The 17,909-nt window shown below is 40.5% G+C and overlaps 1 protein-coding gene across 1 annotated transcript in view; it reads right to left on the bottom strand.

The window, feature by feature from the left end:
• LOC126176567 (uncharacterized) overlaps positions 1-17,909 on the bottom strand; it is a 139,471-nt gene that overhangs the window by 63,982 nt on the left and 57,580 nt on the right. The window contains exons 6-7 of the mRNA XM_049923727.1: positions 12,920-13,128; positions 1,566-1,713 (exon numbers count right to left, since the gene is read on the bottom strand). Of these exons, the coding sequence (XP_049779684.1) occupies positions 1,566-1,713; positions 12,920-13,128 (357 nt within the window). The remainder of the gene's footprint in view (positions 1-1,565; positions 1,714-12,919; positions 13,129-17,909) is intronic.

Here is a 17,909-nt window from a genome sequence, read left to right as displayed (position 1 = left end):
TTATATTTTTCACTTCATCTTGTTCAAGTGTTTACGAGACAAATAATACTACAGACATCTATCTGAGGATATACCACTAACCATCAATTGAAGGGAGCACTGAGCACCAGGCATGCAAATACAGTAGGTCCTTTTTCATTGTTCATTTTCCTCTCTCCATATATATTCTTCTCTTGCCTCCTACCTCATTGCCCAAGCACATTCGAATGACTGCACATGCACACACTATCTGTTTGCAAATCGTGCACCATGTAACAACTTTTGTGGCACTGTGTGCCTTTAACATGAATGTCTGCAGCTGAAAACCACATCCATTTGGCGAATATGACCAAGCTTCATTTTTTGCTGTGTTTATGCCAGATTCTCATATAGAATTATATAACACATCCTGGATTTTTCATTCTCTATGCTTTGACTGTTAGTTTTCATCCACTCTTCTAGGATTTCAGTATTGGTACAGCTATGATGCAGTAGGATTTTTTAAAGTGACAAACTGCAACATCCATAGCTGCATAATGTTTTTGACATTGAAGCTTTTGGAGCTCTACCACTATGTCACCTCTGGCTTTATATTTGTTATTTATATGCCCTTGAATAAATTCTTCACTTTGTACTCATCAGGAGGCTTGTTGTCCAGTATTGCCATTGATAACTGTATCACTTATAGCCTTCCCTACAGACCATCGCAGACCAGTAATTTATCAAAGTATTTTGTAATTTATTCATAGCTTTCCTTCCACATGCTTAATGCACCATCTACATTAAAAATGCCTTTTAATAACAACTTTGAAGTAAAACTGAGTCTATAGTCCATGAGAGAGAGAGAGAGAAAGCTGAGAAGCTAAGAACACAAGAGTGGACAGCTATTAAGTAAGAGACAAAGAAAAAGATGGTGAGAAAGAAATGTAGCAGAGAGGAACACAGACAGGGATGTGAAAGTAAAGCACAGCATTTAAAAAAAAAAACTGTTTTTCAGATTGTATAGGTAAACATGTGATAAATTACAATAATGGAGAAACAATTGTTACATGCTGAAAAATTGTATTTACTGGGATATGACATACCCAAGTAGGAGAGTGAGAGGAAAATAGAAACACTGATTGACATTAACTAGTGTAAAGTGAGAAGAACTAAATTTCTGATGCGGAGCTCTGTCACCCTTTCAAAAATAGTAATCATATTGAAACCAAGGATTCAACTCATTCCTTTGAAACGAACAGTATATATTGCAATATTGTATTGAGTGTTAATGATGCAGCCTTTCTATGTCTGCTCATTCTTTTTTCTTTATTTCATTGATCTGCCACAGATTACACCAGTTGGCAAATACAATGAGCAGTCTCTGTCTGTTGAATGACAGATTTGCTAATGAGAATGTTGGGGAAACCAGTGGCAGAATGAGAGTCAAAATTCTACAGGTGCAGGAAAGTAAGACATGGGAGGCATTGCCACTTTATGTTACTCTTTCATTCTTTCTCAAACATGTTAAATATAAACAAAATCAAGTTAACAAAGAGAACTAAAGTTATCAGACAATACCAGGTTTCCTGCAGTTATCAACTCACCACTATGCATACGTTTGATGTGAACCTTCAGTTTCTGAGGCTGACAGAATTTGCGCCCACAGAAATCACACAGAGGACGAGCTCGTTGGGGATTGGCTGCACAGCCATATGTTCTATGCATTTCCAGATAATTCAGCCGTAGAAAGAACTGAAAAAATTAAAACTGGTATCAGTTTGTTGCTTTCTTCTTTCAAATTGTGGGTTCCAGCTACTTCTTTACAAAACTAAACAGATACTTCATGTAACATCCTAGTTCATAGGAGAATCCTAAAACTGTGTGCTACAATGCTACCAGTAATTCATTGTGATGGGTAGTATCTTTTCCCTGTCCTGTCTACTAATTAATGTGACTTTCTTAATCAATACTGAAATTAAAAAGGGAAACAAACAATAAATACACACCACACACACACACACACACACACACACACACACACACACACACACACACACGTGTCTCAACATTATTTTAACCTCCTACAATTGATCTGAATACACACTTCAATGAACATGTTTATCCGTACTTTCTATATTATGAAATGGATGGTGGATCTTCACTGGTGATCTGTTGATACCCATTACAAACACTTCCCCATACTCACAGAAAGGCAAGGTAAAGTTTGAACTAATACATATAGTTCCAGTGAAATTTTCAATGTACACTATCTTTTCTTCAAAAAGATCAATTGATAATTTAGGAAGCTCAATGTTCAACAGGTTCAACAAGGGAAATCCATAAAGCTTGAAAGAGGAGTGATGTGAGGTGTCGATACTTTGAGTCTGCCTGTCATCAGTACTCACATGGTCCAACTAGTAGAGAGAGAGAGAGAGAGAGAGAGAGAGAGAGAGAGAGAGAGAGAGTGTGTGTGTGTGTGTGTGTAGGTTATGGGCACTTAACAGCAAGGTTATCAATGTCCTTATGCTCATTAAAACAAAAAAATGTCAATAAGATCTCTAAAATTGTTGCCCACTCATGCACTCACTCCCATCTCACTGAAATTGGTCACTTAATCATTCCATCGCATATGCAGTAAGACAACAGAGAAATAGTAAAAGGTACTATACATGAGATTAAAACACAATGACAAACAAACTAAAACAAAGGCACATAGAAATGTGACTGGCTGCTCACTTACAAAAAACATGGGTGAGCCAGTCACTCTGTTAATGCATTAAAATTACCTCCCACCAATCTTTGGAAAAATGTTGGACAATTTACAAAACTTCAAAACTAACCACATTCATTTGAATGTTATCTAAAATGGAGGACAGATCCATTAGCAAATCCGCCACTGTCCACTGATCGATCACTGTGCCATATTTTATTGCACTGTTTTATTTGTCGATCAGCCACAAGCACCACACATCGGAGGGTCCTCTCACCGGAACAAGAAGTTGTGCATCACAGGGTTGTGGCCTATGCAAAGACGACTAAGGAGGACCTTGGGTCATCAATGTGGCTGGAAGGAGGTATGCCACGGCCGTGCTGTGAGCTTTACTAGATGGAGCTTATTGTCTGTCACATCCAGCCACTCACTCATCCTTCCACTGACGCAAGACTGGTTCTCAACAGAGAGGCTATAGCATGCATGAGGATGGTACACTGAACTGCCTGAAAATCATGACATGCCTCTTCTGCTGCTAGATCTGCCCCTTCATTCCCACAATACACATGGACCTTAGTACCCAGCAAAAAGACACCTCCTTCATCAATCGTCATAGTTGGAGGAAGGCATCCTGGATATTCTGAACTACTTTATCTGCTGGGTACAGACATTGTAGAGAGTGAAGGGCACCCAGAGAATCTGAAATGACAAGATATTTAGCACTGGAAGAACGTCTCATCTGCTTGAGCGCTCGCAACGTCGCATATAATTTTGTGTCAAAGACAGTAAACTCTTGAGACAACCTTGAGCAGACAGGAGTAGGCACTTTATGATATTTAGTGTCTTCTGGGCTCTGGCTTTCTGGTCCCTCAGGTGTGGCAACCATGATAATATTGGGTCAAAAATGAGGCAACACACACACACACACACACACACACACACACACACACACACACACACTTATCTGCAGAAAACTGAAAGCCCGTCTTTGCAGCCCACTCCTCTGCCCTCTGCACTGTAAGCTGCAACTGGTGGGTCACTGTTGCACCGCTGGAGAAGGAACAGAAAACAAAATCGTTCACAAATAAGGAGCACTGTATCCACACCAAGAAGCGACACCATTGATTGCTATGACTTAAAACACCACCCTGAGGAACACAACTCTCCCGCTACATAGATTCGACAGCACTTTACCAACATGAGACCTAAAAAGTGCTTAGCCAGGAAGGACCATATGAAAATCGAGAGCTGGCCACGAAAGCTCACTGATAGAGTTGCATGAGAATGTTGTGTCTCCACATAGCATTGTACACAAACCTGATATCGACAAATGCACCAAGACAATAATGTTTACGTAGCAAAGCCTGCCGACAGCCACTTCTAGTACGGTCAGGTTGTTGACAGTGGACCGAAATCTCCAGAATCAGTACTGAGAGTGGCTAAGGAGTTGCCCAGTCTGTAACAACCAGACCAGATGACAGTTAACCACACACTCTAGGGTCTTTCCTACACAGCTCACTAAGGTGACGCTCCAGTAATTACTGGAGCATGTTTGGTCCTTTCCTGGTTTGAGGAGAGATATCAGAATTGCCTCTTCCCATTTGTCGGGAAAGCTGCCTGCCTGCCATATAAAATTAAAACATTGAAGGAGGCTTTCCTTTGATGCCACCGACAAACGCTGAAGCATGCAGTATCTGATTTGGTCGTAACCTGGTGCAGTGTCATGAGTACAGTGACGGAATGCCAGATCCTGGCTGACACTGGCAGTAGTTGTGTAAAATTCTCTGCCAGTGTCCGAGCGATGCCTCCAGGCTCTGTTTGGAGACACCCCAGCTTCAGCACTGCTGTTATGGTAAACAACTGTGTTTACCAGAAATCCTTCTGATGGCTCCCCATACTTTTGCAGGACAATGGAAGGATTGATGGAATCCAGGAATGCTTGCCATGATCTTTTCTTACTCTCCTTAATTACACATTGAGCCTTGGCTCTTGTGACACGAAATGATGTCAGGTTCTTAGCTGTTGGGCAGTACTTCAACTGTCAGAGAGCCACTCACCTGACCCAGATTTCTGAGTGACACACACAAGTCCACCAAGATACAGGTTGCCTCCTAAGACAATTTCAGAACTTTGGGATGGATCAGTCAGTGGCATTATAGATCTCTCATGAAATGTGTTCCACCCATTCCTGAACATTGTCATGCTGTTCAAACACAACCAGCTGGCTGAACAGCATCTAGTTAGCCTTGCTGATGATCCAGGTAATGCTCCATCCAGTAGGTGAATACAGAGTGGGAAGTGATCGTTGGAATGACAGTTGTCAATGACTTGCCACTTAATCTATGAGGGCTGGAGAGCAGAAAGAGGGGTCAACAGCTGAGAATGACCCAGCAGCAGCAGCAGCAGCAGCAGCACAGAAATAGGTGGGAGGACCTGTGTTGACGATGCACAGCTCTCCAAAATCTGACCCCAAGGGAAGCACAGGTCGAGCCCAAAAACACACAATGGGCATTGAAGTCTCCAAGTAGGAGAAATGGTTGGAGAAATTGTTCCATAAGACCTGCATGGCCTCATATATCTTTTTGGCTTCACTGTATGGAATGTGCTTCATTGTTTTTATGTCCTGGATGAAGGAAACCAGCTTTGACATGCTCCAGAAGCTTGTTGCTGTAAAATGTAATAATAAAAGTGTCTGACTTGACAATACTGCCATTCACCCTTTTCAGAATTTTGTGCACATCCATAGTGCCTTCCCAGGACCAGTAGGTTCTTTTTTCTTCTCAGGGAATGTCAACTAGAACCCTGCAACACACAACACTTTTGCTGTAGTTCATGGTGTTGTGCAGTTTGGTTTCAATGGCATACTCCCCAAGGCACTGAGCTTTCATGAGGTTTTTCACTTGTTGGGAACTAGATGTTTTGACCAAGAGCATCCTATTTCATAAGCACTTAAGGGGTTTTAAAGTTCTCCCAATGCCCTCCAAACCTTTCTTGTATACAAAACAGTGAAACTTTATCAAAGATACCCTCTTTCTTCTTAACTACGATAAGCACATTCTGATAACCAGCATGCATTCTGTTACTGTTCACTGGAGGACTGGCTACCTGAGCCCTCTCGTCTGATTGGATGTTGGTGCCTTCCATAGGCCCATCCGTTCCACTCAGGAGGAGGAAAGGAAAGTTTCAAAAAAATTTTGGTGTCACGAGCAGCTAGAGAAATAAAAGTCCACCTAGACAGAGTCCCATGTGCCTAGATAAACCTCATACAACTGAGGAGTGGTGGGTTACCCCTAGGTTGCCCCGCTAATGACTGTTCCATCTCAACAGCCATGCATCTCATCAGTGTGCAGCACACTTCGAGATTGAGGGATTGTTTATACAGGTTTTTGCCATCATCGTGATTTGGGTGGTCAAGCTAAGATGCCCATTCCCTGTGACACCCAATGTTCACCTGCCATGCTGTACAGTGATTGCTGAAGCATGCCCAGAACTTACGGTGATGGGACCGGCAGTGCTTAGCAGACCCCAGCTCAGGAACCCTGGGGATCGTGGAGCTCATTCTCAGCAAACGAATGCTGAGTCCCTGAGGGCATCTGTGAATTGTGGCCCATATTAATCTTAATCTGTTATGAATGTTCACTTGCCTAGTTTATTTTGTGTTTTGCTAAAATATGGAAGATTCCTGTCTGAATGGTTAAAAAGTGGCCCTAGTAGGGCACTAAAAAGAGAACATTATGAAAATAATTACACATATAAAGAACTGCATTCATTTATATGGCCTGGAAGAAAGATACACAACATATCTAGAAAGGCTATGGATTGATTTCTTGGAAGCAGTTTCCCAAGATGAATCTCACTCAAAATTATCTCAGTATCTACATAAAAATAGGGGGGGGGGGGGGGGGGGGGGGAGAGGAGGAGGCTGTATTTGAGAGTGTGGAAAGATTACAGTTTAACATTCTTATAAGTGTGAAGTCATTACAAATGGGAATGGAAACTTATCTTACAGGGAAGACAATAAAGATTACTGCAAACTGAAAAACTCTCTCTCTCTCTCTCTCTCTCTCTCTCTCTCTCTCTCTCTCTCACTTCTGGATATGTATGTGATAATTGCTTCTTAATCAACTAGCACATAAAATAAAAGATGAAGAAGAGATGGGGAACATAACACAAAATATGGTTTTCATTCTTTATAAGTATGAGACCACATGTTTAACAGAAACACAACTAACATTTAAATATATTATGGTATAGTTACGTAAATGCAGTCAAATAAATTAAAGTATCTAATGACAGATATGAAAGGCTGTAGCAAACTTTGATCATGCTACAAGGTAAATGACAGATTCAGAATAATGGCTCTTCCATTACTCAAAGAGAATAAAAGTGAGAAATAACATTTCTGTGTTTTTATATAGAAACTCACATAGTACATCAAGCTCGCAGTGATACTAGAGTCCAGACAAAACAAAAATTATCAACTTTGTTTAATAAATGAGATGGAAAATGATAATACACTGGTGTCCAAAATTAAAGCAACAAACTGCTATGTCTCTGGCCTATGTCTAATTCATGATATAATCATACAAACTGTCAACAGATGTCTGTCTGATTGTGTTCTGTACACAAAATGGTGCTCCAGTCAATGGACAACCACACGAACAATGACGTGAGGGCACCTACCAAACGGGATAGTGTTTGCTGAATAGTCCCACATCCACAATTAATGTTTACAGTCACAGACTGTGCAGTATGGCACAGAGAAGATGCCTACCAGACCCTCTGCTGTGAGGGGTCATAGGAAGAATGGAAGCAGGACAACTGATGTGGCCTGATGGGTTGAAGTGAATTGTTCTGTTGTTTCTCTAATGTGGCGACAATTTATAGAGATCAAAACTGTATACCGAAGACTGGGGCAGGGCTGACCATGTGTGACATCAGAGATAGGACAATTATTTGGTGTAAGGGCATGACAGTACCACCATAGTACTGCACTGCATCTGGCATCTGACCTCGCAGCATCCGCTGGATGTGTTGTATTGAGGCAAACAGTGTACGGAAGGTTTTGGCAGAGTGGCTGTTTCGTCAGAGACCTGCTGTATGTATAACTCTGATGCGTCTTAACAGAAGGAAACATCTAGAGCAAAGTCATCAACATGCCACCAGGATGGTCGAACAGTGGGCCAATGTTCTTTTCATGAGTTCCGATTTGGTCTGGCGAGTGATTCTCAATTTTCATCTGAAGGGAATGTGGAACATCATTTTGGGACCAAAACATTGTGGAAAGAGACTGATATCAAGGAGGATGCCTAATGGTTTGTGCAAGGATTACATTGAACACTCAAACAACTCTTCGTGAAATTGTGTGGGTGAATTGGCAGGGTTTAACTGGTGTCAGGTATTGTGACAAGATCTTGGGACCTCGTGTGCGGTTGTTGTGAGACGCTGTGGACCCTGACTTTGTATTGACGGGTGATAATGCTCGATCTCAAAGAGTAGAGGTTGTCATTGTTTTCTTGAAAATGGAAAGATATTGCATGAACGGCATGGCCTGCACGCTCTCCCGATTTCAATTATATAGAGCATGTTTGGGATGTCCTAGGAAGACAGGTTGCATCATGTCAGCACCAATCACTCTCCAAGACTTGCTCTGCCGGAGGGCATTACTGCCTCAACGTGTGACTGATTACATCATTCACACCATGCCCCGACGTTGTCAGGCCAGTAATGCTGCCAGTGGTTGCCACACCCATACTGAGCACATTAACCAGTTCTCGGAATGTGTGTGCAAATCCTTCAAGTTGGAAAAAATGAAGAACATTTTTGTCTACCATTATGTGTGTTGCAGTAGTTCATGTTCTGTATTCTTTACATCGTTTCTATTACACTATCACCTGTTTACACTGTTTTGTGGCTGGCAAAATAAATGTAGCCTTGCAAAATTTCCATTTGTTGTTTTAATATTGGACACCAGTGTAGTCAGTATTGTATTAGAAGGGCAGATTATGAGTCCGGTGTGACTGGCTGGATGTGACTGCATGGTGCAGTGGCAGACACTAGGAGGTACAAGTGTGTGCACAATTGAAGGACTGACGCCTTGCTGGAATATGCACTATCTACTGCAACAGAAAATGTTACATAGAACCATGAGAACACTATTAGTTTAGGATGGATTCCTTCTCATGAACCAAACGTGACGTGTACTCGCCACCATTTTGTTAAGACGATGTACATACTATTACTTACAATTTTTTTATGTGGCTGTGTTACCACATGATTTACACTCAATAGCTACACAGCATTAGGATTTAAATTACACATTTGAGGAGAACAATTACATGGAGGTTAATCAAACACAAAAGATTCAGTTGCCAGTCCTGAATAACTCAAGACAGCTTCAAAATCAAACAATGGGAAGTCCTGGATGGAATAACAACAATATGGAAATGATAGACTGTTATTCACAACACGGAGGTGCAGAGTCACAGACAGGCACAATGATGAAGACTGCTAAAATATTAAGCTTTCAGAGAAAGCAGTTGTTCTGAAATAGAAAACACACACACACATAAATTCCTTTGAAGGAAGGGAAGGTATACATACAAAACCATGGCATAGTCATAGCACCTGAATGGCACCCTCCTATGGGACATTTAGAAGAACCCTTCCTAGCCCCCAAAACTCACAACCCTTAGTCCGGTTCAGGTTAATTGATGATGCTTTCACGATCTGGACCCAGGGTCAGCACACCCCATCCTCATTCTTTCACAACCTCAACACCACATCTTCCATCCATTTCACTTCGTCCTCCTCACACCAGCGTATCACCTTTTTGGACATTGACTTCCACCTCACTGATGGCTCCATCCACACCTCTGCCCATATTAAACTTAGTAACCACCAAGATGACCTGCATTTTGACCACTGCCATCCCTTCAACATCAAAAAATCCCTTCTGTTTACCCGGGGCACCTGTGGATAATGTATCTGCTGTGACAAGAACCCCTTGTCCCATATGCTAACAGTCTCTCAAAGGGCTTGATAGACAGTCACTACCCCCTAAAACTAGTCTGCAAACAGATCTGTGCCGTGTCCTCACATACCCTCAATCCTCCCAAAACCTCCAAAGATCAGCTACAAAGAAGAACCCCTCTCATCACCCAGTATCACTGTGGACTAGAATAACTAAACCATATCCTCCATCAGGGCTTCAATTATCTCTCATCATGCCCTGAAATGAGGGACATTCTACCCAAGACCCTACCCACCCCTTCTAAAGTGGTTTATCCTCACCCACCCAACCTACATATCATCGTATTCATCCCTAAGTCACTACAACTCCCAAGCCCTTTTCATAGAGGTATATCCTAGTAGAAGGCCAAGATGCAAGACTTGCCCAATCCACTCCACCCAGCACTTCTTACTCCAGTCTGTCAAAGAACTATGGTGCCCCATCAGAGGCTGAGCCACCTGTGAATGCAGCTGGGCATGACATGCTCAATTTCAATGGCTAATTCACAACCTGGATCATCTGGATCCTTCCCTCCATCACCAGCTCCTCTGTGCTATGCAAATGGGAGATGCCCTCGCAATACATCCTTCGCTCCCATAACCATCCTGGCCTCAGTCTCCTGTAACCTTCTGTCCCCACACTCTAGTCCCGTCTTGCATCCTGTAACCTCTCTCCAAATTTATGTCATCATGGTACCTTCAGCATGCACTACTCCTCACCAGCTCTGACAACTGTGCAACACATGCCTATACCCATGCACCTGCACTCCTAGTCAGCAAAATGGTTGCCTTCCTCTGAGTCGCTAGCCACCCATCCCAACCCCTCGCCACCCAATACTATCCCCAACCCTATCCTAGTCCATCTGCTAAAATGCAGCACTGGCACTGTGTGTCCAGCTAACATCAAACATCATATAAGAGCAGAGAGAGAGAGAGAGAGAGAGAGAGAAAGGCATACATTTGGCTAATGGAATAGCCATTTTACAAAGTAACTGAATTTTCTGACAGAAACAATACTGGCATTAGTTTTTAAATGTTTGGATCTCATTAGGCTAAATTATTATGGACACTGTTACAAAAATCCATATCTTATGTACTGATGAAGCCTAGTCTCCTATATGTGGTCAGTGGTGAATAAATAATTTTGGTATTTAATGCTGGATTCTGGCTTTTGAATTCCTGGGGCACTTACCACTGAACAGGTGCTGTAATTTCCTGGTAGTATGCACACCCCACTGGCAAAATCATAAGTTTGATGCTGGGAATCACTCTCTCTCCAGGAGCAGCTAAAGAAATGCAACTCTGTTCAAGCAGATTTCTGCACTTCTGGGAATGCTGAATACAATTTGGTTACTGGATGTGTTCTCAGAATATCAGTAGCATCAAAACCCAGTATCCTCTATGGTGTATTACTTGGAGTTGAATATTTATTTTATTTTAAAGAAGTATTTACCATCCTTACAATTGAAGCAGTTAGTCTCACAATATCCATTTCCTGCAGCACATAACATGCCACTATTACAGGCAAAAATACCTTTTGAAATATGGGAAGAGAGTATGCTTAGCAGGGGACTGGTTGTAATATCCAGGTATCACATCACAAATCTTAGATTTGCCAAAACAATATTCAGCCAGTGCTCTCAGACGTATGTGCTCTCGTAGTGTCACCCATATAACATGTATGTTGCATACAGAAGCAACAGGAGTTCAACCAAAGACAATGTCCCACATTCTGCTAATTGGATGTACACATTAACATCACTCCTTAAGCTGACCCAATTACAGTGAAAATTTTTTCCACTACCAAAATTCAAGGTGACATCTGCTATGAACATGGATACCACACAAGGGCTATAATAAATAGTAAAAGAAAAGGAATGCAGGTTACAACATTACACTTATGAAACAAGAATCAGAGCTAGCAAGGTAGACACATACTTTAATGTAAAAAATATATTTTGATGCTCTGAAGTCAAAGATTTTATATTTGAAACTTGGATGACAAATGCTTTATGAATACGCCAATACCAAGAATAAACTGCATGAAATCTAAAGTAAAAAGGAGACGGACATTGCACATGAGGTAGTTTCTTCGTTGTTGTCGTCGCCTTCAAGTCAGCTTCTCCTTTGTAAGATTCACCTCTGTGTAACTAATGCTACCTACAGTCACTTAAACATTTTTACTATAGTCAGACTTTGGCCTCTTATAATTTTTACCCTCCACACATTCCTCAATTAACCAAACTGACAATTTTATAACGGCTCAGGATGTCTCCTATCAACCTATCCCTTCTTAAGTTGTAACACAAATTTCTTTTCTCCCCATTTCTATTCAGCACCTCCTTGGTTACGCGATCCGACTATCTAACCTTCAGCATTTTTCTGTAACACCCCTTTTCAATAGTTGTTCTTGTCTGAACAGTTATTGTCCAGATTTCGCTTTCCTACATGACTGCACTCCAAACAAATACTTCCAGAAAAAATTTCCCAACAATTAAATTTATATTAGATGTTAACAAATTTCTCTTTTTCTGAAATGCATGTTTTACCATTGTCAGTATGCATTTATAACCTCTCTGTCAGTTATTTTTTTAAAAAAGGAATTCCATCTACTACTTTGTCTATCTCATTTTCTAATCTATTCTTCAATTTCATTCATCTACATTCCATTACCTTGTTCTACTTTTGCTGACATTAAAACCTCTCTTCTAGATACAACCCAATCCGATAACTTGATATTCCTAGCACTTTGCCCTCTTCGACAGAACTGCAATTTGATTAGCAATTTTAAAATTCTGATTGCTTCTCCCAAAACTTTAATTTCTTTATGCACTTTCTGCAGGGCTTCCATCACAGCTTGCTCAATATACCGACTAAATAACATTGAGGATAAACTACAACCCTGTCTCACTATCTTCTTAACTACTGCTTCCCTTTCATGTCTTCTGACTCGCACAACTGCTGTCATGTTTCTGTATAAGTTACAGGTAATGTTTTGGTACCTCTGTTTTATTCCTGCAACCTTCAGAATTTGAGAGTACTGCAGTCAGTATTGTCAAAATCTTTCTCTAAATCTACAAACGCTACTTCTCTTCAGGAGGATAAGAAAAGAAACTGAAGAACAGTACTAACAAGCACTATTCCAAAGAACCACGTTAATGATGTTCCGCCTGTATCATATAAATGACTACATAATTTTCCACCTTTTATTTATGTCCAACAAAAAAAAAAGTTCACCTTTTTGCAATACTGGCACTGGTATGCTCCTTTGCCATCATGCATCTCTGCAGCATGCTTCATTATGTTCTCCTTCCCCAACACTGCTGTGCCACAAACTTTGCAATGATATTTGCGTATGGTAAGACTGAAGTTTGGATCGTGAAATAATGAGCAGTGCATACGGTAGTAAAGTGGATGAGAGAATCTCAAATTACAGCCACCACAATCTGTAAACATGCAGAGAGAAAACAAATGAATACACCTAAATATTACACAATCACCATACAGATTATAAAAATGGGAATATAAATTACCTTCAAACACACGCTCCTTTTTAGTTACTCTGAAGATCTTCTAACAGTAATTAGAAAATTTGGGTCCACCTATTGCCTTTTTACTTTTTCTTGACCACCTTTATAAGGGGGCATGTTCCAGCCTGCACACAGATTGCTGCTGGGTGAGGAGTAGTGTGGACGAAGCAAACTTTGCTTCTGTCATACAGCTGAGCAATTATACCTGTGTTTTGTACTTATCATCTAGCTATTAATATAGTAAGTATGTAAAATTGGCAGAATGTGTAAGGAACAATTACGAAAGGTACACTTACACGAGTCAAAGCTCCTTTTTAAGGAGTCAGTTTGCATTTCACTATAATATTAGATTTTTTAGCTCATATATGAGCCCTCTTGCTGCAAATGGGCAAAAAATGTTTGCAGTAACTCTAAGATGCACTTGAAAATTAGAATATATATGGAAAAGATAGAATATGAATGTACATATCACCTGCAGTCAACAATGCAAATATTTTACACTAACTGAGTGCCTGCCACTTAGCTCATGTAGATACTATGGTCTACACAGAGGATTCCATTCCCTCCCCTGCCTTCAACCAGATTTGTAAGTTATTACACCCACTTCCATGTTTAAATCTACACACTGTACAAACAGTGTATCTAGTCTACACAAACTAAGCTGCAGACAAGGTACCAAAATTTAATAAAGCAATTCTTCTTAACACTTGCACATTAAAAAAAATTAACTGAATTTATACATTGTTAAGTGCATTTTTCATAAACAAAACAACAATCTAGAAACACTGAATTTGCTCAACAAGAAAAAAGTTACAGACAGGAAGTTGGAATTTACTGAAGTAAATCTTAATGTACCACATTGGTGGTTGTATTGTTTGGTGCCAAAATCACCAGGCCGCCACTGGAACTGACTCTTTGAACAGGTCACATAGAACGGTCTATGTGAGAAGCAGTTCTCCCCCAAATCGATGGCTGCCATCTTTAATAAATGACGCTGAGATTTATTGATCATCATTGCAAACCAAATGTTAAGGGTGAATTGCATTCATCTGAACTCATATGTGTAGTAGTATAACTGGTATTCGTAGTAAGAACGTTGGTTCACCCAAGCACATCTGGTAAGCACAGTGGCCTCAATAATTGTTTTTGTGGAGAACAGTTACTTTTAATCTAATAATATTACAAAGTTTAGGCAGGTTAAGGTAGTGCAGTAGCATGATAGGTGTAGCAACCTTCAGGAGTAGTTTGTGAGAAGAAGATCAGGTATTAAGGATCTCCATTGGATAGCGAAATGCTTCATCTGTCTGCAATACTGAATCAACAGAACTGTACTCCATCTCTGACCCTCCAAAGGACTTCAGTAGCATGTCATTAATGGGGCACCCCTGTTGGTCTTGGGTGTTAATATAACCTGTTTACAGAGTCAGTCTGTGGATTTCATACGTATGGTCAGAATATTGGGATAAGATACATCTATTAGTTCTCATATGGTTGTGACTACTGTGGCCAGAAACACACACTTTTCCTTTGGACTTGGGATAATTTATGTTCCCTATTTTCGGTAGGAGTTCATAAAACTCTCTGGCAGAGATATTATTGCCCTTTACATGGACACTCACATTTTTCTTTAGAGAGACAATTTCCTGAAATAGGGGCACAGGTGTGAGGATTTCCTGCCTGCCTTAACCTCATCAGCTTGGGTCCTCAAGGTACAAAAAGAAATCTGCCAAAAGACTCCTAACTCAGCACAGAAACTCCACCCATAACATGATCTCCACCTCTAATGTCTTTCAAAGTTCTATTAAGTGCTTCAAATTCGCATATGTGAGCCATGATACTCTCATTCCTTATGATAAATTTATGCTCCCGGAGAACTTGAGCCATAATACACTGACTAGAGGTATTGCATATGAGTGTTCCAACTTTGAAAAGATTGAGTGGGAGTTCAAAGGCAGGGTGACCTGTTTTACCACCTTCCAAAAGTGTAGCAGCAATGTCAGATGACGCCACAGCTAAAGCAATGTCCTGATCAATCCTTACTTTGCTAGAAGTACGTTTATTGATAAAGTCTTTCCAATGTATCGAAGAGCATCCGGGGGGGAGGGGGGGGGGGGGGGGGGAATGAACTTGATGTGATACTATTTAATACTTCACAATAAACAGAGAGCAACCAAAGAACCTACCTCTGTAAAGGAATTAGCGATACTTTACATGTCTGTCAGTCTTTCCATAATTAATGTGTTCCAATGGCTTTAATTTCATTTTATATACTGAATTTAAAAAAAAGGGGACAAATCGTGTAAGTGATTCTATAGTTATAAATGCCAGTCTTACACCGGTATCTAATTCTCTCGTCTTAAATGCATATTCCCGTACATGGAATTGCATTTAAATGTGATGTCTATTTTGTCATCAGTAATGATTAATTTGTGTAGTGATTACAACAGAAATAATTTTATAAGCATTTATTAGACCTACTAAAAAATTGATGTATTAAAGATCTTTCCATGCAATTCTGGCAAAGCTAATTTGTCATGGTGACTGTTAGACAGATTTATTTTATCTAGTTTGAAAATTGCAACACCTTCTAAGCTTTTCACACTAATTATGGCCATGGAAGCATGGTCTTTTCTGGATGTGCTTTTGACCAAACAGCAATTCTGGTAGCTGCAGTCCAAGGTTTTTTTTAATCATGCATTTTGTGTTCTTGTGGTAAATTTTCACCTCCTATTTCACACCCTTAGAACTTTTATTTCCATAAATGGTGGATAACATATTTTTTCACTTCTAACCAAGCAGTCAAATACCAATTTTCATATATTTAGCTTTAAAAATGCTTTCACAATGAAATATTTTCATAAAACACTTTGTATGCCTCCAAACAGAGCGAACACGCGCCCCAATAACATTGTTTGTTTCACAATAAAAAATAAGGTTGGCTACTGTGTGCAAGGACATTATTAGTCAGGATGGCAGGCTAGTAGCTGCAGAATTGGGAGGGATGGGGGAGGAGGGTGAGAGAAAAGGTGCAGAGAAGGGGAAAGGATTATGCATGTGCTGGGAAGGGGGAGGGGGGGGGGGATGAGTGTGAGGCTGGGAGTGAGAGCAGGGAAGGGGATAGAGGCAGGTGGAGAACAAGAACTAGTAAACATTGAGGCCAGGGGGGCTATGGGAATGAATGATATCCTGCAAGGAGAGTTCCCAACTATACAACTTAAAAAAGCAGATGTTAGTGGGAAGAATCCAGGTGGCACAGGCTGCAAAGCAATCAGTCAAATGAAGAACATAGTTCTGTGCTGCATATTCAGCGACTAGGTGGTCCAGATTCTGGTGGTGGCCACTTCTGCTATGTGAAAGGCCCATACAGACTATCACACATCGCTTGCAGCTAAGCTGGTACACCACAAGCCAGCTTTCACAAGTGGCCCTGCTTTTTATGGGGTAGGAAATGCCTGTGACAGGGTTGGAGGGATGTATGGGATATATCTGTCAACCATGAAACACTGTAGATGACTCCTAAGAAAAACTGTTTCCACTGGTTGGAAGAAAGCAAAGGTCACATCTGCCTACAAGAAGGTTAGTAGCAGTGATCCATCAAACTACCATCCAATATCTTTGACATTCCTCTGTTTTAGTACCTTAAAAATATTATAAGCTCAAACACAATTTGATGTTTCTAACAATGATTACTCCAGGCCAATCAGCACACTGGCCGTGGAAAAACTGACTCTTATCTCTCTCATAATACATCCTGGAACCCATCGATCGGGTGGAGACAGTATTTCTTGACTCCTGAGAAACACTACACTCAGCATCATACCAATACGTATTATTGGAAGTATTATTTAATTTGGTAATGGAGGGAAGCTTGGAAAGGGGTGGGGGGTGGGGGATCATAATGAGGAAGATAGGAAGATCAAGGCTTGACTATAGCCAAACAGAGATGATGTAGGTTGTAGCAGTTATGAAGGGACAAAGAGGCTTGCATAAGCTAGATTAGTGTGAAAATCTGCACCAAACCAGTGTTCTGACTGAACTCCTCCACCACCACATACATGATCTCATGGGGTAGCAAACAAAATATGAATGGAGTGGAGTTTCTTATTAAGGAGAATGCAACATGTTATCTTGGACAGATAGTCACTGTCAAATGTGGAAGTCACTTCAGGCATGCCCCAGGGAAGTGTGTTGTGTCCCTACTTCATATGTATATTAGTGACATGGCAGAGATTATTAGCCCCTTATTATGGTATAATGATAATTTTTACTACTTAGCCCCTTATCTTAACAATTTTTCTGTAAAAGTGGGTACAAAAATTTTCAGTTTTTTTATTGTTAAATTTTAAACTTTATTATGATTATAGGTTATTTCAAATAATAGTTCGTCATCCATTTAAAGGGTAGTTACAGACCGCTGAAAAAAGGTTATATTAAAACCCTAAGTATACTCATTGCTTATAAAAAAATAACCAGGGTTCCCACACGTTTCCCCCAAGTGAAATTCCATGAAGTTTCCCGGATTTCCAGATGAGTTTTAGAATTTTTCCCTGACAAATTTTGTGATCTCAAGGGTAAGTAAAGACATATGTAAAGACTTCTGTAGTTCTAAACATGTGAGCAAAAATCTTAAGTACTAACATCAACATCTCTTGTAATGAACTGTTTTTAGATGGAGAAAGCAAGCCAAATGGTATGTG

This window comes from Schistocerca cancellata, chromosome 3 (genome assembly GCF_023864275.1).
Source record: "Schistocerca cancellata isolate TAMUIC-IGC-003103 chromosome 3, iqSchCanc2.1, whole genome shotgun sequence".
Classification (NCBI taxonomy): Eukaryota; Metazoa; Arthropoda; class Insecta; order Orthoptera; family Acrididae; genus Schistocerca; species Schistocerca cancellata.
This window is presented reverse-complemented; position numbering and strand designations above follow the sequence as displayed.